Below are 22944 nucleotides of genomic sequence, written 5' to 3'. Positions count from 1 at the left end.
TTTCCACACTCGCATTCCAATAGATAAATAACTGATTGGGTATTGCAGTTTATAAAGTCTTTGATTTTGTACACTTCCTTTTTCTCCATGTCTGTGAATGTTTTCCTCACTGGATGTAGGTACCTGCAGATGTTACATCGGCCACATTTAAAGGATCCAGTGCATTTCGGCAATCGTGTACTTTCTTCAGGTTCCTTTCGTAGCATGCTTGGTGCTAGAACATCTTTAAGATTCTTAGATTTTCTGAAGATGATCTCGGGGCGAGGAGGCAAGAATTCTTTAAGGACCGGGTCCATTAATAGGATACCCCAATGTTTACTAAGTGAGTCTTTGATGGATTTCTCATGGCGATTGTATGTTGTAATGAACGAAACGGAATCTTTTTTCATTTCTTTAGGCTTGTATTCTAGTAATGTTGATCTCTCCAGTGCCTTTGCTTTAGTGGCTGCTTCTTCCAAGATATTGATTGGATATTCTTTATCCTCAAATCTGCTTTTGTACTTCTCAATTTGGGCTTCGCATTCTCCCTGGTTGCTGCAATTTCTCTTTATTCTGTTAAATTGGGAGAAGGGGATGTTGTTTTTCCATTTCTTTAAATGATTACTTTTGTAGTGAAGGTAACTATTTGTGTCAACTGGCTTGATGAAGTTCTTGGTTTCAATTCTTCCATCCCTCCCCTCTAGAATCAGATCGAGGAATTCAATGGATTCTTTATTGATCTTTGATGTAAAAACAAGATTTAGCTCGTTTTTACTCAGGAATTCAACAAATTTGTAAAACCTTTCTTCTGAGCCATCCCAGATAATTAAAATGTCATCTATGTAGCGACGGTAAAAAATCAGATGGTTCTTAAAATCATGGTTACCATAGATAAAATTCTTCTCCCAACTGCCCATAAAAAGATTTGCGAAGCTCGGTGCAAAAATCGTCCCCATAGCGGTCCCGCATCGCTGTAGATAAAAGTGGTCTAAAAATTTAAAATAGTTGTGCTGAAGAATAAAAAACATAACATCACAGATAAAATCTTTGTGAGTAGCTGTTAATGAGGTATCAGTTTCCATGAATTCTCTGCATGCAGTTACTCCTTTTTCGTGGTTTATGCAGGTGTATAATGACTGGACATCTATTGTCGCCCACCTAAACGTGTTTTTCCATTCAAGGTCTTTTAAGGAGTTCAACACAGCGGTAGTGTCCTTCAGGTATGATGGTAGCTCTTTCACATAAGGTTTGAGGAAAACATCTACATATTCCGATAAATTTGATGTAAGTGAATCAATACCCGCCACAATAGGTCTTCCGGGCGGGTTTTCCAAGTTTTTGTGGATTTTGGGCAAGAAATAAAAAGTAGGGGTAATGGAGTCAGATTTCATCAGAAATTGGAACTCTTCCTTAGTAATGACGTCTGTGCGTAGACCTCGCACCAAAAGTATTCTTAATTCATCAACAAAAATATTTTTGGGGTCACTAGATAATTTAATGTATGATGCCTCATCTTCAAGTAGTCTCTGTGCCTCGTTGATGTATTTCTTGCGGTCCATGATAACCAAACCCCCCCCTTTGTCAGCTTGTTTTATCACGATTTCTTGATTCTTCTGCAGTTTCTTGAGAGCTTCTTTTTCTCGGTTTGTGATGTTCCTCTCTTTAATTGTGTCCAAGTTGGTTTCACATAGATCCTTTTTTACCATCTCATAAAAAATATTCACATTGCTTCCTTTTGACTCAAGCGGATAAAATTTTGAGGTTGGTTTTAGACCTGACTTTGATTGATTTTCATAGTTACTAATAACAGCATCCTCTTTCCTTAGAAAATGTCTTTTTAATGTTAGTTTTCTAATGAATTTATTTAGATCAATGAAAGTTTCAAATTTGTTAAGACCCCCCGTGGGTGCGAAAGTAAGACCTTTATTGAGTAAGGATAATTCTGGTTTCGACAGTGTATGTTGTGAGAGATTAAAGATTCCTTTTTCCTTTGTGTCCATCAGTTTAATGCTCTTTTCTTGTTTTCTCTCCCTCCTACTGCCCCGTTTTCCTCTTCTTCTGTATATCTTCTTTTGAGAGGTGATGCGAGGCGTATGTCTTCCTTCAGGGAGTTTCTTGGGGCTTCTTTTGGTCTTGTTCCTGTTCTTTGGGCCAAAAAAGTCTGGTCATTATTGGAGTTTAATCTTTGTAGTGTTGTGAATCTGTTCTGCATCCTTAGGGTAGGAGATGGTGTGTTTACTTCTAGGTTTCGTGATGGTTTCCCTTTAACTGGTACTGTTTTCCAATACTGTCTGTCTGTTCGATTGGATTGTTGATTGATGGTTCCAAACCTGCTCCAATGTTTTACTTTTCCCTGTTCATAGTCTGTTTTGTCCCTGAGAAACTTTTTCTCCTTGTTCTTTGTGACCTCTTCTTCAATGTGTTCCATTTTCCTATTAAGAACCTTTTCATTAATTTTGTAGTCCTCTTTATCTTTAAAAGGTTCAAGTTCTGTTTCTTTGCACTTGATATTCTTCTCCAATTCTAGGAGGGAGTTCTTCTTTTCCTCAATCAAAAGCTTCATTAGGTCAATGGAACAATTGTGCAATGTTTTATCCCATTTTTCTAAAAAGGCTGCATCAAGGTTGCCGAATGTAGGTTGTTTTAGGAGTCTAAGCCCCCTAGGAATTCTATTAACCGTAATATAATGTTCTAAGCCCTTAATATCCCACCATGTTTTTACTTCTTTGGTGAGGAGTCTTTCAATACCCCAAAATAGATCATCCAAGTCACATGGTGGGAGGGTTTCATTAGATTGCTCTTTTTCATTAAATATTTTTTGGCACCAATTTTGTCGTTTGGTTGCCCGGTCTGAGTTTCTCCACATTTCTAGATAATATTGTAACACACCAGGCCGCAATAAAAAATAGTTACCAGAAGATAAATGGATAGGGGGGAGTTATTGCGCCACTTGTGTTTGACAATTATTAAGAATAAGAAATAACATATAACATAAAAAGTGAAGTTTAAAATAGACACTCCCTAAAAATTCAAAAGGGTGTCAGCTGACCCCCAGACAGGGATGGTAGTTCCCTGCGATATAAGAGAATGTATAAAAAAGGGGGGAGGGGGGAATATAGCGACCAACGGTGTCTTTAAAAACTCACAATGAAGGTAAAAAATATAAATACAATTTATTCACATAAAATAAAGTTTTCACATAAGGTTTTACACATAAAAATATCTTAATAACAGGTCTCTTTAAAAAATGGGATAAAAACAATTTACACAATTCTAAGTATATTACCCGTTAAAAATAGATAAGAAGATTATAACTTAACTGGGTATAAGGTCACTGCCATGTTTACATGGTTCACGGAGGATCAATATGATAACATCCCTGATTTTGACCTCCATTAACATGGCCGCAGCATGAAATACCCATATGAAAAACCACACAAAGATGGCCGCCGATGGAGCTCTTTATGTGAATACTTCTGGCCTCTAGGAAGAACTGAATCTGCTAAAACTACGGGCGCATGCGCGGTCGCGTCTCCGGAAGTGGGGCGGAAGTGACGCGACGTCAGAATACCGGAAGTGTGGCGGAAAAGCCGCCAGCGCTTCTTAAAATGACTTTTTCTAGACCTCTCTTGCTCCAAAGTTATTTTTAAAGTATATATTATACACTGTACTGTTATATAGCATCCGATCATATTATATAAGATCACAAACTAGTAGATTACAGTCTGTTTGGCAACACCATGTGCAAACCACAGGAAGTGATGTCATAATTACCACTAGATCACTACTGGTATAAATAGAAGCTTGGTCCCACTCTGCTAACACCCCTTGATGAAGTCTGTATGACGAAACGCGTTGGTCAACCTGGCAGTGACCTTATACCCAGTTAAGTTATAATCTTCTTATCTATTTTTAACGGGTAATATACTTAGAATTGTGTAAATTGTTTTTATCCCATTTTTTAAAGAGACCTGTTATTAAGATATTTTTATGTGTAAAACCTTATGTGAAAACTTTATTTTATGTGAATAAATTGTATTTATATTTTTTTCCTTCATTGTGAGTTTTTAAAGACACCGTTGGTCGCTATATTCCCCCCTCCCCCCTTTTTTATACATTCTCTTATATTGCAGGGAACTACCATCCCTGTCTGGGGGTCAGCTGACACCCTTTTGAATTTTTAGGGAGTGTCTATTTTAAACTACACTTTTTATGTTATATGTTATTTCTTATTCTTAATAATTGTCAAACACAAGTGGCGCAATAACTCCCCCCTATCCATTTATCTTCTGGTAACTATTTTTTATTGCGGCCTGGTGTGTTACAATATTATCTAGAAATGTGGAGAAACTCAGACCGGGCAACCAAACGACAAAATTGGTGCCAAAAAATATTTAATGAAAAAGAGCAATCTAATGAAACCCTCCCACCATGTGACTTGGATGATCTATTTTGGGGTATTGAAAGACTCCTCACCAAAGAAGTAAAAACATGGTGGGATATTAAGGGCTTAGAACATTATATTACGGTTAATAGAATTCCTAGGGGGCTTAGACTCCTAAAACAACCTACATTCGGCAACCTTGATGCAGCCTTTTTAGAAAAATGGGATAAAACATTGCACAATTGTTCCATTGACCTAATGAAGCTTTTGATTGAGGAAAAGAAGAACTCCCTCCTAGAATTGGAGAAGAATATCAAGTGCAAAGAAACAGAACTTGAACCTTTTAAAGATAAAGAGGACTACAAAATTAATGAAAAGGTTCTTAATAGGAAAATGGAACACATTGAAGAAGAGGTCACAAAGAACAAGGAGAAAAAGTTTCTCAGGGACAAAACAGACTATGAACAGGGAAAAGTAAAACATTGGAGCAGGTTTGGAACCATCAATCAACAATCCAATCGAACAGACAGACAGTATTAGAAAACAGTACCAGTTAAAGGGAAACCATCACGAAACCTAGAAGTAAACACACCATCTCCTACCCTAAGGATGCAGAACAGATTCACAACACTACAAAGATTAAACTCCAATAATGACCAGACGTTTTTGGCCCAAAGAACAGGAACAAGACCAAAAGAAGCCCCAAGAAACTCCCTGAAGGAAGACATACGCCTCGCATCACCTCTCAAAAGAAGATATACAGAAGAAGAGGAAAACGGGGCAGTAGGAGGGAGAGAAAACAAGAAAAGAGCATTAAACTGATGGACACAAAGGAAAAAGGAATCTTTAATCTCTCACAACATACACTGTCGAAACCAGAATTATCCTTACTCAATAAAGGTCTTACTTTCGCACCCACGGGGGGTCTTAACAAATTTGAAACTTTCATTGATCTAAATAAATTCATTAGAAAACTAACATTAAAAAGACATTTTCTAAGGAAAGAGGATGCTGTTATTAGTAACTATGAAAATCAATCAAAGTCAGGTCTAAAACCAACCTCAAAATTTTATCCGCTTGAGTCAAAAGGAAGCAATGTGAATATTTTTTATGAGATGGTAAAAAAGGATCTATGTGAAACCAACTTGGACACAATTAAAGAGAGGAACATCACAAACCGAGAAAAAGAAGCTCTCAAGAAACTGCAGAAGAATCAAGAAATCGTGATAAAACAAGCTGACAAAGGGGGGGGGTTTGGTTATCATGGACCGCAAGAAATACATCAACGAGGCACAGAGACTACTTGAAGATGAGGCATCATACATTAAATTATCTAGTGACCCCAAAAATATTTTTGTTGATGAATTAAGAATACTTTTGGTGCGAGGTCTACGCACAGACGTCATTACTAAGGAAGAGTTCCAATTTCTGATGAAATCTGACCCCATTACCCCTATTTTTTATTTCTTGCCCAAAATCCACAAAAACTTGGAAAACCCGCCCGGAAGACCTATTGTGGCGGGTATTGATTCACTTACATCAAATTTATCGGAATATGTAGATGTTTTCCTCAAACCTTATGTGAAAGAGCTACCATCATACCTGAAGGACACTACCGCTGTGTTGAACTCCTTAAAAGACCTTGAATGGAAAAACACGTTTAGGTGGGCGACAATAGATGTCCAGTCATTATACACCTGCATAAACCACGAAAAAGGAGTAACTGCATGCAGAGAATTCATGGAAACTGATACCTCATTAACAGCTACTCACAAAGATTTTATCTGTGATGTTATGTTTTTTATTCTTCAGCACAACTATTTTAAATTTTTAGACCACTTTTATCTACAGCGATGCGGGACCGCTATGGGGACGATTTTTGCACCGAGCTTCGCAAATCTTTTTATGGGCAGTTGGGAGAAGAATTTTATCTATGGTAACCATGATTTTAAGAACCATCTGATTTTTTACCGTCGCTACATAGATGACATTTTAATTATCTGGGATGGCTCAGAAGAAAGGTTTTACAAATTTGTTGAATTCCTGAGTAAAAACGAGCTAAATCTTGTTTTTACATCAAAGATCAATAAAGAATCCATTGAATTCCTTGATCTGATTCTAGAGGGGAGGAATGGAAGAATTGAAACCAAGAACTTCATCAAGCCAGTTGACACAAATAGTTACCTTCACTACAAAAGTAATCATTTAAAGAAATGGAAAAACAACATCCCCTTCTCCCAATTTAACAGAATAAAGAGAAATTGCAGCAACCAGGGAGAATGCGAAGCCCAAATTGAGAAGTACAAAAGCAGATTTGAGGATAAAGAATATCCAATCAATATCTTGGAAGAAGCAGCCACTAAAGCAAAGGCACTGGAGAGATCAACATTACTAGAATACAAGCCTAAAGAAATGAAAAAAGATTCCGTTTCGTTCATTACAACATACAATCGCCATGAGAAATCCATCAAAGACTCACTTAGTAAACATTGGGGTATCCTATTAATGGACCCGGTCCTTAAAGAATTCTTGCCTCCTCGCCCCGAGATCATCTTCAGAAAATCTAAGAATCTTAAAGATGTTCTAGCACCAAGCATGCTACGAAAGGAACCTGAAGAAAGTACACGATTGCCGAAATGCACTGGATCCTTTAAATGTGGCCGATGTAACATCTGCAGGTACCTACATCCAGTGAGGAAAACATTCACAGACATGGAGAAAAAGGAAGTGTACAAAATCAAAGACTTTATAAACTGCAATACCCAATCAGTTATTTATCTATTGGAATGCGAGTGTGGAAAACAATATGTGGGAAAGACAAAGAGACCGTTAAAAATAAGGATTCAAGAACACATCCGCAATATAAAAAATCAAATGGAGAATCACGCTGTATCCAAACATTTCAAGATGGCACACAACTCCAATCCGGAGGCCTTGACTTTCAAGGCAATTGAACTAGTGAAGTTGGGAGAAAGAGGCGGCGACCTGGCAAATAAACTTTCACGCAGAGAAATGTATTGGATTTTCCAATTGCAGACACTCCATCCGAAGGGGTTCAATGACTATTATGAAATCGCTCCGTTCCTGTGAATTTTCTGGTGCCATCATTACGGTTGGAATCCAACCCCCTGTTCTTCATCCACCATGACATAGATATCCGTATCCAATATCACCTCCTAAACTTATATCCTCCTCCTCCCCCACTTCCAATTCCATTGCCACTGCCTCCCTTCCCCAAACCCCCCTCCTCCCACTCAACCCCCCCCCACCCCCCACCCCTCCCCCCCACCCCCACCCCACCTCTGATATATGATTATACTAATATTATGATTCTATTTGTAATATGACACATGTATGGTAAGTAATTATTACAGTCAAACCACACTGGAAATGCCCAATCTCGCCCGATCTTGGAAGCGAAGCAGTGTCGGGCCTGATCAGTACCAGACTAGGGAGACCATCTGGGAATATCAGGTACTGTAAATAAAAAACTATATAATAAAAGCCTACATGAGCTAGTCATTGTTACAACTACACATATATGAACCTATCACTAGCCCTTTTTTATTTCTGCACTTCTAAACTTGATCATACTGTCTGCACCTTATCACTAATTACATTAAGCACTACAAGTAACCCTATTTACATTTAGTTCTATTAATAATATTATCTATATTTATATATATTTTATATATCTGCACGTCAGCGCACTTTATTGATGAAGCATCTTATTTATATATATGATAAACCTATCTAGGAACTGTTATTATGGTGACTAAATTGCTTCTAATCACCTATTAATTAAACTTCTTTTTTTCTGTTTACATGGTTCACGGAGGATCAATATGATAATATCCCTGATTTTGACCTCCATTAACATGGCCGCAGCATGAAATACCCATATGAAAAACCACACAAAGATGGCCGCCGATGGAGCTCTTTATGTGAATACTCCTGGCCTCTAGGAAGAACTGAATCTGCTAAAACTACGGGCGCATGCGTGGTCGCGTCTCCGGAAGTGGGGCGGAAGTGACGCGACGTCAGAATACCGGAAGTGTGGCGGAAAAGCCGCCAGCGCTTCTTAAAATGACTTTTTCTAGACCTCTCTTGCTCCAAAGTTATTTTTAAAGTATATATTATACACTGTACTGTTATATAGCATCCGATCATATTATATAAGATCACAAACTAGTAGATTACAGTCTGTTTGGCAACACCATGTGCAAACCACAGGAAGTGATGTCATAATTACTACTAGATCACTACTGGTATAAATAGAAGCTTGGTCCCACTCTGCTAACACCCCTTGATGAAGTCTGTATGACGAAACGCGTTGGACAACCTGGCAGTGACCTTATACCCAGTTAAGTTATAATCTTCTTATCTATTTTTAACGGGTAATATACTTAGAATTGTGTAAATTGTTTTTATCCCATTTTTTAAAGAGACCTGTTATTAAGATATTTTTATGTGTAAAACCTTATGTGAAAACTTTATTTTATGTGAATAAATTGTATTTATATTTTTTACCTTCATTGTGAGTTTTTAAAGACACCGTTGGTCGCTATATTCCCCCCTCCCCCCTTTTTTATATATATATACATATATATATATATATATAAATAAATAAATAAATAAAAAGCGTAAAGTTGCACCTGCGTATGCGCTGCCTACATGCTAAACCTCGCCGTTTGCGCCCCCCAGCACAGAAATCAGAATCAGCCCCAATGTGTGGTCACTAGGTGCTTGCACTGTCTGCCAGTGATGTATAGCCCTTATTTATCATACTCCTCTGCACACTGCAGCAGCTGCAATGAAGTCAGCACAGAGAGGGTTAAATCTGAGCTTTCCATAGTAACAGTTGCTAAGCCAATGCAAAGCGGCTCCTCTCCGCGCAGTGCCTCTCGGGAAATGTAGTTCCGCCACCCCTGCCTTCTCTACATTATAATACAGAAAGAACTACATTTCCCAGCAGCCACCTCGCGCTGGGCTCTGCTTTGCCGGGAGAGGAGGAAGTGCAGGACAGGTACAGTATGTAACTAAGGTACAGTACTACACTAGCTGCTTATAGCTGTCCGTGGCATGCTGGAACTTGTAGTTCTACAGAGTCTGCAGGACCACAGGTTACCTAGCTGTGATATGAGGGGGCATTTGCTGTGGAATGACGGTGTATCTGCTGCAGGGTCCTGTGTGAGGGGGGTTGTGTGTCCTTAAGGCTGTTGTGTTATAGTATTGTGGGGGAGATGTATCAAACCTTGGAGAGAGATAAAGTACCAACCAATCAGCTTCTGCCATGTCACAGGCTGCATATGAAAGATGATAGTGAGCTGATTGGCCGGTACTTTATCTCCGTCCACTTTACCTCTCCCCTGGAATCGCTTATCGTTGCTTGCATCGGGTGTGGATCGTTGGGTCGACAATAACTAGGTTGACAGTCATTAGGTCGACAGCGACTAGGTCGACACCTGAAATAGGTCGACGCGGTCATTAGGTCAACATGGAAAAGTTCTACATGAGTTTTTTTTATATTTTGATGTTGTTTTCTCCGTAAAGTGACCGGGAACCCCAATTAGTGCACCGTATCCCCTCGCATGGCTCGCTTCCCAATCGTAGTCCACGTTGATCGTAAAGTATGAAAAAGTCCAAAAAATTAAAGAAAAAAAAATGTGAAAAACTCATGTCGGCCTTTGCCATGTCATCCTAGTGACCAGGTCGATCTAATGCATACTTGCCTACTTTGCTGCTCCCTTTTCCGAGAAACTAGGCACTGCATAGCGGGGGGCGGAGCTACAATGACGCAACTAAACCTGAATCGCGTCATCAGATCCCCTCGGACCGCCCACCTGTTCCTGCTGTGGGCGGCCGTGGCGGGGTGCGGAGGGCCTGACAGGGAAAACAGGAGGCTTGCCCACCTTTCCGGGGGGGCTGGGAGGGTGACCCGATTTTCGGGTGCCTCCTGGCCATTCCGGGACGGTAGGCAAGTATGATCTTATGACCATGTCGACCAATAGTGGTCGACCTAATGAGTGTCGACCTAAAGACCGGATACCGCTTGCACCATATTTGCCGAAATCTAATCATAATTTGCGGGGGTGCATTGGTGCTCAGCTGATATACAGGTGGAGCCGCTAGTGCGCAGGCGGGAGAGCACAGCGTCCATAGTACTGAGCCCCAGGCTCATAGTAAAATAAAAGTCCTGGTGACAACGATATAACTGAGGATACAGCTCCTAAGACCCTAGCCCCCCTTATCCCCAAATATCCTGTACAGTCTCTTATACAGGGAACGGGTTATTACTATACGTATGTTGCCCAAGTGTAATAATTATAATTATTGTAGAGAAATACGCCCGATTGCAAACCGCACACTGGGCCTTATTCAGACCTGGCTGCCGCTGCGTCCCACAGCGCAGTTTGCCGATATCTGTAAACTGCGCACACGCAGTGGCCACATTGCAGCTGCACGGACTCAAACATTGCGGCCGCATCCCGGAAGGCTGCGCTGCCTGGGGTCAACCTTAGTTCCTGGATCAGGCCCGATTACCGTTGTACTCTCCTGCAAATATGACATCCCCTGTATGTACTGACAGCATCACGTTAGTGTTTCTCTTACGTCCTAGAGGATGCTGGGGACTCCGTAAGGACCATGGGGTATAGACGGGTTTCCGCAGGAGACATGGGCACTCTAAAGACTTTAGAATGGGTGTGCACTGGCTCCTCCCTCTATGCCCCTCCTCCAGACCTCAGTTAGATCCTGTGCCCAGAGGAGACTGGGTGCACTGCAGGGGAGCTCTCCTGAGTTTCTTAGGTTTTTTATTTTCAGGGAGCACTGCTGGCAACAGGCTCCCTGCATTGTGGGACTGAGGGGAGAGAAGCAGACCTACTTAAATGATAGGCTCTGCTTCTTAGGCTACTGGACATCATTAGCTCCAGAGGGTCGGAACGCAGGTCTCACCCTCGCCGTTCGTCCCGGAGCCGCACCGCCGTCCTCTTCACAGAGCCGGAAGATAGAAGCCGGGTGAGTATTAAGAAGAAAGAAGACTTCAAAGGGGGCAGAAGACTTCAGATCTTCACTGAGGTAATGCGCAGCGGTAATGCTGCGCGCCATTGCTCCCACACATACACACACAGCGGGCACTGTAAGGGTGCAGGGCGCAGGAGGGGCGCCCTGGGCAGCAATTTTAACCTCAAGGGACACTGGCAAATAGATTACATACTGCGGAGGCAGTATATTGAAACCCCCCCGCCAGTATAAATAATTTGAGCGGGACCGAAGCCCGCCGGTGAGGGGGCGGAGCTTGATCGTCCAGCACTAACCAGCGCCATATTCTCCACAGCACACTGCAGAGAAGCTGGCTCCCCGGACTCTCCCCTGCTGAACACGGTTACAGAGGGCAAAAATGAGGGGGGGGGCACATTTAATTGGCGCAGTGAGTGTATTTATATAAAAAAGTACTAACTGGGATTTTATTCCAGTGTCCAGTGGCGCTGGGTGTGTGCTGGCATACTCTCTCTCTGTCTCTCCAAAGGGCCTTATTGGGGGACTGTCTCCATATAGATATATCCCTGAGTGTGTGGGGGTGTCAGTACGTGTGTGTCGGCATGTCTGAAGCGGAAGGCTCATCTAAGGAGGAGGTGGAGCAGATGATTGTGGTGTCTCCGTCGGCAACGCCAACACCTGATTGGTTGGATATGTGGAATGTTTTAAATGCAACTGTGACTTTATTACATAAGAGATTGGACAAAGCAGAGTCCAGGGATAAAACAGGGAGTCAATCTATGGCTTTGACTGTGTCACAGAACCCTTCAGGGTCTCAAAAACGTCCCCTGTCCCAAGTAGCAGACACTGATACCGACACGGATTCTGACTCCAGTGTCGACTACGATGACGCGAGGTTACACCCAAGGGTGGCCAAAAGTATTCATTATATGATTATGGCAATAAAAGATGTTTTGCATATCACAGATGACCCCTCTGTCCTTGACACGAGGGTGCGCATGTATAAGGAAAAGAAACCTGATGTAACCTTTCCCCCATCTCATGAGCTGAACGCGTTATTTGAAAAAGCTTGGGAAACTCCAGACAAAAAACTGCAGATTCCCAAGAGGATTCTTATGGCGTATCCTTTCCCTGCACAGGACAGGGTACGGTGGGAATCCTCGCCCAGGGTGGACAAGGCTTTAACGAGCTTGTCCAAAAAGGTGGCGCTACCGTCTCCAGACACGGCAGCCCTCAAGGATCCTGCTGATCGCAGACAGGAAAACTACCTTAAAATCCATTTATACACATACGGGTGCTTTGCTCAGACCGGCAATTGCGTCGGCTTGGGTTTGTAGCGCTGTAGCAGCTTGGACAGATACCTTGTCAGCTGACATTGATACCCTAGATAGGGATACCATTTTATTGACCTTAGGTCACATTAAAGACGCAGTCTTATATATGAGAGACACTCAGAGAGACGTTGGGCTGCTAGGTTCGAGAGCTAACGCCATGGCGATTTCTGCTAGGCGAGCCCTGTGGACCCGCCAATGAACGGGTGATGCCGACTCAAAGAGGCATATGGAAGTTTTGCCTTACAAGGGTGAGGTTTTATTTGGGGAAGGTCTCGCGGACCTGGTTTCCACAGCTACTGCGGGTAAATCTACTTTTTTACCTTATGTTCCCCCACAGCAGAATAGAACACCACAGTATCAGATGCAGTCCTTTCGGCCGCATAAGTCCAGAAGAGGTTGGGGTTCTTCCTTCCTCACCAGAGGTAAGGGTAGAGGGAAAAGAATGCCTACTACAGCTAGTTCCCAGGAGCAGAAGTCCTCCCTGGCTTCTACTAAATCCACCGCATGACGCTGGGGCTCCACTGAGGGAGTCTGCGCCGGTGGGGGCACGTCTTCGACTCTTCAGCCAGGTCTGGGTTCTTTCAGACGTGGATCCTTGGGCGATGGAAATTGTATCCCAAGGATACAAGCTGGAATTCGAAGAGGTGCCTTCGCGCCGATTTTTCAAATCGGCTTTGCCAGCTTCTCCCCCAGAGAGGGAGATAGTTTTAGCTGCAATTCAAAAGCTGTATCAACAGCAAGTGATTGTCAAGGTTCCCCTAGTTCAGCAGGGGAAGGGGTACTATTCAACCCTGTTTGTGGTTCCGAAACTGGATGGCTCAGTCAGGCCCATTCTAAATCTAAAATCCCTAAACCTGTAGTTGAAAAAGTTCAAATTCAAGATGGAATCGCTCCGGGCAGTGATCTCCAGCCTGGGATTCGCTGTACAGGACTGTCATTACCAGTTTCAGACGTTGCCGTTTGGGCTTCCCACGGCCCAGAGGATTTTCACCAAGGTAATGGCGGAAATGATGGTGCTCCTGCGCAGGCAGGGAGTCACAATTATCCCGTACTTGGACGATCTCCTGGTAAAAGCGAGATCGAGAGATCAGTTGCTGAAAAGCGTGTCGCTCTCCCTGAGAGTGCTGCAGCAACATGGCTGGATTCTAAATCTACCAAAGTCACAGTTGGTTCCAACGACTCGGCTATCTTTCTTAGGCATGATTCTGGACACGGAACGAAAGAGGGTTTTTCTCCCGATGGAAAAAGCCCAGGAACTTCAGAACATGGTCAGAGACCTGTTAAAACCGAAAAGAGTGTCAGTCCATCAATGCACTCGAGTACTGGGAAAAATGGTGGCGACCTACGAGGCCATCCCCTTCGGCAGGTTTCATGCGAGGACATTTCAGTGGGACCTTCTGGACAAGTGATCCGGGTCCCATCTTCAAATTCATCAGAAAATAAGCCTGTCCCCCAGGGCCAGGGTGTCTCTCCTGTGGTGGCTGCAGAGTGCTCACCTTCTAGAGGGTCGCAGGTTCGGCATTCAAGACTGGGTTCTAGTGACCACGGACGCGAGCCTCCGAGGATGGGGAGCAGTCACACAAGGAAGAAATTTTCAGGGAACATGGTCAAGCCAGGAGGCTTGTCTACACATCAACATACTGGAATTAAGGGCCATATACAATGGCTTACGACAAGCGGAGAATCTTCTTCGCGACCTACCGGTTCTGATTCAATCAGACAACGTCACAGCCGTGGCTCATGTAAACCGCCAAGGCAGGACAAGGAGCAGAGTAAGCGCTCTGTCAGCAGTCTTCATTCCGGGAGTGAACAACTGGGAAGCAGACTTCCTCAGCAGACACGATCTCCATCCAGGAGAGTGGGGACTTCATCAAGAAGTTTTTGCAGAGATAACAAGTCAGTGGGGACTTCCACAAATAGACATGATGGCGTCACGCCTCAACAAGAAGCTTCGGAGGTATTGTGCCAGGTCAAGGGACCCTCAGGCAGTAGCGGTAGACGCCCTGGTGACACCATGGGTGTTTCAGTCAGCCTATGTGTTCCCTCCTCTTCCTCTCATCTCCAAAATATTGAGAATCATACGAAGAAAAAGAGTGCAGACAATACTCATTGTTCCAGATTGGCCTCGAAGGGCCTGGTATTCAGATCTCCAGGAGATGCTCACAGAAGATCCATGGCCTCTTCCTCTCAGGGAGGACCTGTTGCAGTAGGGGCCCTGCGTGTTCCAAGACTTACCGCGGTTACGTTTGACGGCATGACGGTTGAGCACCGAATCCTTGCTGGGAAAGGTATTCCGGAGGAAGTCATCTCTACTCTGATAAGGGCTAGGAAGGAGGTGACTGCGAAACATTATCACTGTATCTGGAGGAAGTATGTTTCTTGGTGTGAAGCCAAGAATGCTCCTACGGAAGATTTCCACCTGGGCCGTTTTCTCCACTTTCTACAGACAGGAGTGGATATGGGCCTGAAGTTAGGCTCCATTAAGGTACAGATTTCGGCCCTCTCTATATTCTTTCAGAAGGAATTGGCTTCTCTCCCAGAAGTCCAGACTTTTGTAAAGGGAGTGCTGCACATCCAGCCTCCTTTTGTGCCCCCAGTGGCACCATGGGACCTTAACGTGGTGTTACAGTTCCGTAAGTCACACTGGTTTGAACCTCTTCAAACAGTTGAGTTGAAATTTCTCACTTGGAAAGTGGTCATGTTGTTAGCCTTGGCATCTGCGAGGCGGGTGTTCGAATTGGCGGCTTTGTCTCACAAAAGCCCCTATCTGATTTTCCATGTGGATAGAGCAGAGTTGAGGACTCATCCTCAATTTCTGCCTAAGGTGGTTTCATCGTTTCATATGAACCAACCTATTGTGGTGCCTGTGGCTACGGGGGACTTGGAGGATTCCAAGTCTCTTGATGTAGTCAGGGCCTTAAAAGTTTATGTAGCCAGGACGGCTTGGGTTAGGAAAACAGAGGCACTGTTTGTCCTGTGTGCAGCCAACAAGGTTGGCGCCCATGCTTCGCAGATTATTGCCCGCTGGATCTGTAATACGATTCAGCAGGCTCATTCTACGGCTGGATTGCCGGTACCAAAATCGGTAAAGGCCCATTCCACTAGGAAGGTGGGCTTTTCTTGGGCGGCTGCCCGAGGCGTCTCGGCATTACAGCTTTGCCGAGCAGCTGCTTGGTCGGGTTCAAACACTTTTGCAAAATTCTACAAGTTTGATACCTTGGCTGAGGTGGACCTCATGTTTGCTCAATCGGTGCTGCAGAGTCATCCGCACTCTCCCGCCCGGTCTGGGGCTTTGGTATAATCCCCATGGTCCTTACGGAGTCCCCAGCATCCTCTAGGACGTAAGAGAAAATAAGATTTTAAACCTACCGGTAAATCTTTTTCTCCTAGTCCATAGAGGATGCTGGACGCCCGTCCCAGTGCGGACTAAATTCTGCAAGACTTGTATATAGTTTTTGCTTACATAAGGGTTATGTTACAGTTTTGATCAGTCTCGGGCTGATGCTGTTTTGTTTCACACTGTTAACTGGTTGCGTATATTCCAGGTTATACGGTGTGGATGGTGTGGGCTGGTATGAATCTTGCCCTTAGATTAACAAACCATACTTTCCTCGTACTGTCCGTCTCCTCTGGGCACAGTTTCTCTAACTGAGGTCTGGAGGAGGGGCATAGAGGGAGGAGCCAGTGCACACCCATTCTAAAGTCTTTAGAGTGCCCATGTCTCCTGCGGAGCCAGTCTATACCCCATGGTCCTTACGGAGTCCCCAGCATCCTCTACGGACTAGGAGAAAAAGATTTACCGGTAGGTTTAAAATCTTATTTTCCGGCAGCGCCATCCTTGGTAAATCAGGTGATCATTACATTCCCAAAATAGCGTCTGTAGGGTACCGACAAGGGGCGCATTATACCGGCTAATGTGTCGCCTGCTGATTGCAAGTAGGCACCATCTCTGCTCCTGGCCGGAAATAGGCGAGCACTAAGCAGACAGTAAAACGCTGATGTCCGTGCTGTGTGTGACATGTTATGTGATGAATAATGTATCGCGCCCATTTTGCTGTGAAAAACCGCAGAAACTAATGGGCCCCATATACTACAAGGATATGTCTGAGGCTGAAGTCGGATGTAATTTCCCATGAACTCCCCCGGGTACTTCCCGGGAGAGATTCCGTACGATTTGGTACTTTTGTGCTATTTTTGCATAAGATATATTGCATGCGATTGATGAAGCCGCTATACATCGCATGCAATATATCGTACGGCATACAATTGTACCATGAGATATATCTGATGGGCTGTATAGAGGGCTACGGGGGCTGGGAGTGTCCTGAGAATGCCGGTCACACTTCCCTGTGATACATCACATGCACAAAAAACACACTTTATTTATCCGATTCCATCCAATTCCGATATATCATTAGCGCAGCACCAACGACCTAGGGGATCCCATCCGACAGCCACTGGGACGCGCATCAGATTGGATACGATCTTAAACACATACAATTGTACACAATGTCATACGATATATCAGACGGATATATCGGAATTGTATGAAATCGTGTAAAATCTACTAGTGTACGGGGCCCTTTAGATTCATCTCTCTTTCCGGAACTCTCCTGCTCCTAAAATACTGTCAGTGTTGGTGCTTCAGTTCCCCTAGGGTGATGCTGTCTCGCTCCTTCCCTTCTGCACTTATACTGGGAATCTGGCGTTCTTTAGAGGGGATTTCCAGGAAGTCATAGAGGCCCTGCGCCTCCAGGAAAGAGCCGCAGTGGCAGCATGTTGCAGCAGGAGTGGGGCTGTGATTCTGCAATCCCATACCTCCCAACTGTCCCGATTTTCGCGGAACAGTCCCGTTTTTTGGGGATTGTGCCGCTGTCTCACCCGCGGGTCAGTGTCCCGCGGTGGGTGGGGGTGGGGGGGCAGTTGGGAGTCTCATGTACTCACTGCCCTGCTTAGCAGAGCAGCGGTGAATAGGTCTATTCACTGGAGTCAAAGGGAGAGGGGGCATGCCAGCGGCTCACAGAGCGCTGGGCATGCCTCCTCAGTGATAAAAAGGGGGCGTGGCTCACGATCACGGGTCCTCCCGTGATGCCACGCCCCCTTCTCATAGGCCACACCTCCTTTTGGGAGCGCACACGGCGAAGCCGCGCGTGTGTCCCTCCTCCACAAAGTTGGAAGCTATGCAATCCACAGTGGTAAACTTACCCCCCCTTCGGCCACAGTTGCTCCTGGGGTCTCCCCTCCACGGTCTCTTGAAGGAGAGTCCTACAAAACTGGCGACTACGCCTTATAGAGGTGCAGAAAAAGCCAATATCACAAATAAAGAGTTTTTCATTACAGAGACAAAGTCTGCACAGCTTCATCAGGCTGATTTCCTGCATCCCGTAACTTTATACCTATTACACTATACAGTATGTTCACAGAAACTTCCATTAGATAAATCAGATTTCTAGCTAAAGCTACACTACCACCCAGGGCCGTAACTACGTGTGTGCCAAGTGGGCTTGGCACACAGCGCAGTTGCCCTGAGGGCGCAACGGCCAGCGGCATGTAATGAGTCAAATTGACTCATTACATGCCGCCTCTGTGTGCGCCGTGCGCCGCGCTGGAGGGAGAAGAGACCAGCGCCGGGCAGCGTTCAAGGAGGAGGAGGGAGGGGGAGCAGGAAGCCGCAGCAGCGCTATTTGATTGGTAGTAAGCGCCGCTGCAGCATCCCCCTCTCCTTCTGTATTGGCTGCCCGGCGCTGCTATGGATGCTGGGATGCGGTTCCTTCATCCCAGCATCCACAGCAGCGCCAGGCAACCAATACAGAAGGAGAGGGGGATGCTGCAGCGGCGCTTACTACCAATGACATAGCGCTGCTGCGGCTCCCTGCTCCCCCTCCCTCCTCCTCCTTCTCACCTCACACAGCCTGCACCGAGAGGGAGCTGCACGAGGAGCCTGTCAGCGGGGAGAAGGTAAGTATGTCTCTCTCTCTCTCTCTTTCTCTCTCTCTCTCTCTCTCTCTCTCTCTCTCAGGGGGACACCGTCTGCCGCAATGTGTAAAAAGGGGTCCTGGCTGCCGCAATGTGTAAAAAGGGGGACTGGCTGCCGCAATGTGTAAAAAGGGGGCCTGGCTGCCGCAATGTGTAAAAAGGGGGACTGGCCGCCGCAATGTGTAAAAAGGGGTCCTGGCTGCCGCAATGTGTAAAAAAGGGGCCTGGCTGCCGCAATGTGTAAAGAGGGGGACTGGCTGCCGCAATGTGTAAAAAGGGGGCCTGGCTGCCGCAATGTGTAAAAAGGGGGCCTGGCTGCCGCAATGTGTAAAAAGGGGTCCTGGCTGCCGCAATGTGTAAAAAGGGGGCCTGGCTGCCGCAATGTGTAAAAAGGGGGACTGGCTGCCGCAATGTGTAAAAAGGGGGCCTGGCTGCCGCAATGTGTAAAAAGGGGTCCTGGCTGCCGCAATGTGTAAAATGGGGTCCTGGCTGCCGCAATGTGTAAAAAAGGGGCCTGGCTGCCGCAATGTGTAAAGAGGGGGACTGGCTGCCGCAATGTGTAAAAAGGGGACTGGCTGCCGCAATGTGTAAAAAGGGGTCCTGGCTGCCACAATGTGTAAAAAGGGTGACTGGCTGCCGCAATGTGTAAAAAGGGGTCCTGGCTGCCGCAATGTGTAAAAAGGGGGACTGGCTGCCGCAATGTGTAAAAAGGGGTCCTGGCTGCCACAATGTGTAAAAAGGGTGACTGGCTGCCGCAATGTGTAAAAAGGGGGCCTGGCTGCCGCAATGTGTAAAAAGGGGGCCTGGCTGCCGCAATGTGTAAAAAGGGGGCCTGGCTGCCGCAATGTGTAAAAAGGGGTCCTGGCTGCCGCAATGTGTAAAAAGGGGGCCTGGCTGCCGCAATGTGTAAAAAGGGGGACTGGCTGCCGCAATGTGTAAAAAGGGGGCCTGGCTGCCGCAATGTGTAAAAAGGGGTCCTGGCTGCCGCAATGTGTAAAATGGGGTCCTGGCTGCCGCAATGTGTAAAAAAGGGGCCTGGCTGCCGCAATGTGTAAAGAGGGGGACTGGCTGCCGCAATGTGTAAAAAGGGGGACTGGCTGCCGCAATGTGTAAAAAGGGGTCCTGGCTGCCACAATGTGTAAAAAGGGTGACTGGCTGCCGCAATGTGTAAAAAGGGGGCCTGGCTGCCGCAATGTGTAAAAAGGGGGACTGGCTGCCGCAATGTGTAAAAAGGGTGACTGGCTGCCGCAATGTGTAAAAAGGGTGGCTGGCTGCCGTAATGTGTAAAAAGGGGGACTGGCTGCCGCAATGTGTAAAAAGGGGGACTGGCTGCCGCAATGTGTAAAAAGGGGGCCTGGCTGCCGCAATGTGTAAAAAGGGGGCCTGGCTGCCGCAATGTGTAAAAAGGGGGACTGGCTGCCGCAATGTGTAAAAAGGGTGACTGGCTGCCGCAATGTGTAAAAAGGGTGGCTGGCTGCCGTAATGTGTAAAAAGGGGGACTGGCTGCCGTAATGTGTAAAAAGGGGGACTGGCTGCCGCAATGTGTAAAAAGGGGGCCTGGCTGCCGCAATGTGTAAAAAGGGGTCCTGGCTGCCGCAATGTGTAAAATGGGGTCCTGGCTGCCGCAATGTGTAAAAAAGGGGCCTGGCTGCCGCAATGTGTAAAAAGGGGGACTGTCTGCTGTAATGTGTAAAAAGGGGGACGCTGTCTGCTGTAATGTATAAAAGGGGCTCTACCTGGTGTAGTGGCGCTACTGTGCAGCGTAATTTGAATAATGTAGACTACTGTGAACCGTAGTATGAATTGCTATTATTTTGTGGCCACGCCCCTTCCCCGTGAAGCCACGCCCCTATAAATTTTTCACGCACCTACGGCGCGCACTGCCCCTATCTTACATGAGGGGGCGCCACTGTCGTTTCTTGCACACAGCGCTAAAATGCCTAGTTACGGCACTGCTACCACCTACTCAGCACATTTTCCTGAACTTCTTCTTTCCCTATTCTGTAACACAGAACCAGCAAATCAGTGGCGTTCGCCACTTTTTTAATATGTAATATAAAATGGCGGCTGCTACATCAATTTAGTAATACTGCTCAGATGTATGAAAGGAAAGGGATGTTCTAAACAAGAAAAAGAGAAATGTTCCCTCATTTGGAGGATCTAGGGGTGACTCCAGGTGAGTGGGCTCTCAGTTTAGATGTATTTTTGTATGTACTATTTTCGTGTTGCATTAAGGACCACCATAATCAGAGGAGCCTTGCTGAGCCCTGGTGGCAGAACCATATCTCTGGAAATATATGCAACTAAGATTTCTGAATTCTCTATTATCATGTAGTGTTCAAGTCTTATTACTGGTGCTCTGTGGTGTGCTGGGGGAAAACTTTTATCTTTTACTATTAAAATGTGCCAGCAGGGTACTTGGTGACTCAGAGGACCAGTCACAAGCTCCCCCACGGAAATGGGCCTACCACTTCACTTCAGCCGGAATCCCGGTAGTGAGTCCCTGCGCAGGCTCGCTGTGCGTTGGGCCCAGTGGCGAGCAGGTCATATACCCACTCGGACCTACCACCCGAGTGGGAATACTGGGCTGCGATTGGGATTCCGATCGCCGGCATTTCCCTGGCTGTCGGGATTCCGGCGTCGGTTTCCTGAACGCAGGGATCCCGGCAGGCGGTATATTAACCGCATCCCTGATAATCAGAGTCTGAGAATTTCTTACCCTATGACTGTATAGGGCACATGCCATAGAGTGTACGCCTGCGAGCAGGGCCTTCCTACCTCTGTCTGTCTGTTTATACCTGTTATAGTGTACATAAAGGATGAGCAGTATTTGTCTCCTCTAATAATATCACTAATAGCAACAACAGTCAAAGTGTTATTGGCGCTCGCACACAGCGGAGGCAGCCATTTTGTGGGCTGAGCCAACGCTCATGAGCGTGCAGCCAATCGAGCACTGTGTGTAAGTGTAAACGTCACATTACATCTTCTGCCCCCCCCCCCCCCCCAAAAAAAAGGACTGCCGCCATTTTGGTTTGCCGGCACCATAGTCTGAAGGGGATTTCCCCCTAGCAGTTATGTCTCTTACAAACAGAAAGGTGGGATCTCTGATCATGCGATACTGGGGGTCATTCCAAGTTGATCGCTCGCTAGCTGTTTTTAGCAGCCGTGCAAACGCTAAGCCGCCGCCCTCCGGGAGTGTATATTAGCTTTGCAGAAGTCCGAACGAAAGGATCGCACAACGGCTACAACAAAATATTGTGCAGTTTCTGAATTGCTCCAGGCCTACTCGGCGCTTGCGATCACTTCAGACCATTCAGTTCCGGATTTTACATCACAAACACGCCCTGTGTTCGCCCAGCCACACCTGCGTTTTCCCGGGCACGCCTGCGTTTTTACGAACACTACCTGAAAACGGTCAGTTGACACCGAGAAACGCCCCCTTCCTGTCAATCACTCTGTGGCCAGCACTGCGACTGAAATGCATCGCTAGACCTTGTGTGAAACTACATCGGCCTTTGTGAAAGTACGTCACGCGTGCGCATTGCGCCGCATACGCATGCGCAGAAATGCCGTTTTTTTTCATCATCGCTGCACAGCGAACATTTTCAGCTAGCGATCAACTCGGAATGACCCCCATGGCCTCTTGTGTCCTGTGTTCTGCAGGTAGCGGTTACGATAGATGTGAAAGTTTAGGGGGGATTTGTCTGGCTGAATAAAAGCAGGTCCCTCGTGAGCTTCTAGCTGGAGGGAAGAAGTCACCTTCACACTGCTCATAGCTGGCATTGCTATATCAATGCTTAACAGTAAAATATAAACTCAAGACTGCAAAACTGTAGGTCTGGTAAAGCGACATCATTTCACCACTGTGCTGCCATAGACGGCTGTGGGTATGCGGTAGTTACACCCCTGGTTGCAATCCTAGATTATTACCCGGTGTAGGGTATGGCGGTTACTGGACTTGGTGAACCTCTGGTGGTCTGGCTTGCAGCGGTGCAGGGGATGAGCTACATACAGCTGATGTTCCTTCATGTCAGTGGACAGCAATCTAGAATTAATCCCATAAATAACGCAGACAGGACTTACCTGGCTGGTCGGGTGCTCCTGCCTGTATTATGTCCCCGCAGTACAGTATGCTGGAGTAATACTGCAACATCCACAGGAACACTCTGCAGATGTGCCACTAACCCCTATGTGGGTAACCGTCTGTGACGGCTGTTCCTGACACTTACACTCAGATGCTCGCTTAACCCTTCATGCACCAGAGGTTCTTAT

General features: G+C 45.8%; 1 protein-coding gene and 1 pseudogene across 4 annotated transcripts in view; both read left to right on the top strand.

Moving 5' to 3' along the window:
* Positions 1-7729: 7729 nt before the first annotated feature.
* LOC134971250 (5S ribosomal RNA) lies at positions 7730-7849 on the top strand (annotated as a pseudogene).
* Positions 7850-9285: 1436 nt separating this feature from the next.
* The window catches only part of IFTAP (intraflagellar transport associated protein), a 92676-nt gene continuing 79017 nt past the window's right edge, over positions 9286-22944 (top strand). The window contains exon 1 of one of the 4 annotated variants that reach the window (XM_063946279.1): positions 9286-9389. Coding sequence is in view for 1 of the 4 variants with exons in the window: in XM_063946282.1 (XP_063802352.1) it covers positions 9446-9486 (41 nt within the window). In the remaining 3 variants the exon portion in view is untranslated. The other 3 variants (XM_063946280.1, XM_063946282.1, XM_063946281.1) reach the window with 3 other exon arrangements.

The sequence above is a fragment of the Pseudophryne corroboree genome, chromosome 11 (genome assembly GCF_028390025.1).
Source record: "Pseudophryne corroboree isolate aPseCor3 chromosome 11, aPseCor3.hap2, whole genome shotgun sequence".
In the NCBI taxonomy this organism is placed as follows: domain Eukaryota; kingdom Metazoa; phylum Chordata; class Amphibia; order Anura; family Myobatrachidae; genus Pseudophryne; species Pseudophryne corroboree.
Note: the sequence above shows the minus strand (reverse complement) of the source record. Positions and strands in the feature narration are given on the sequence as shown.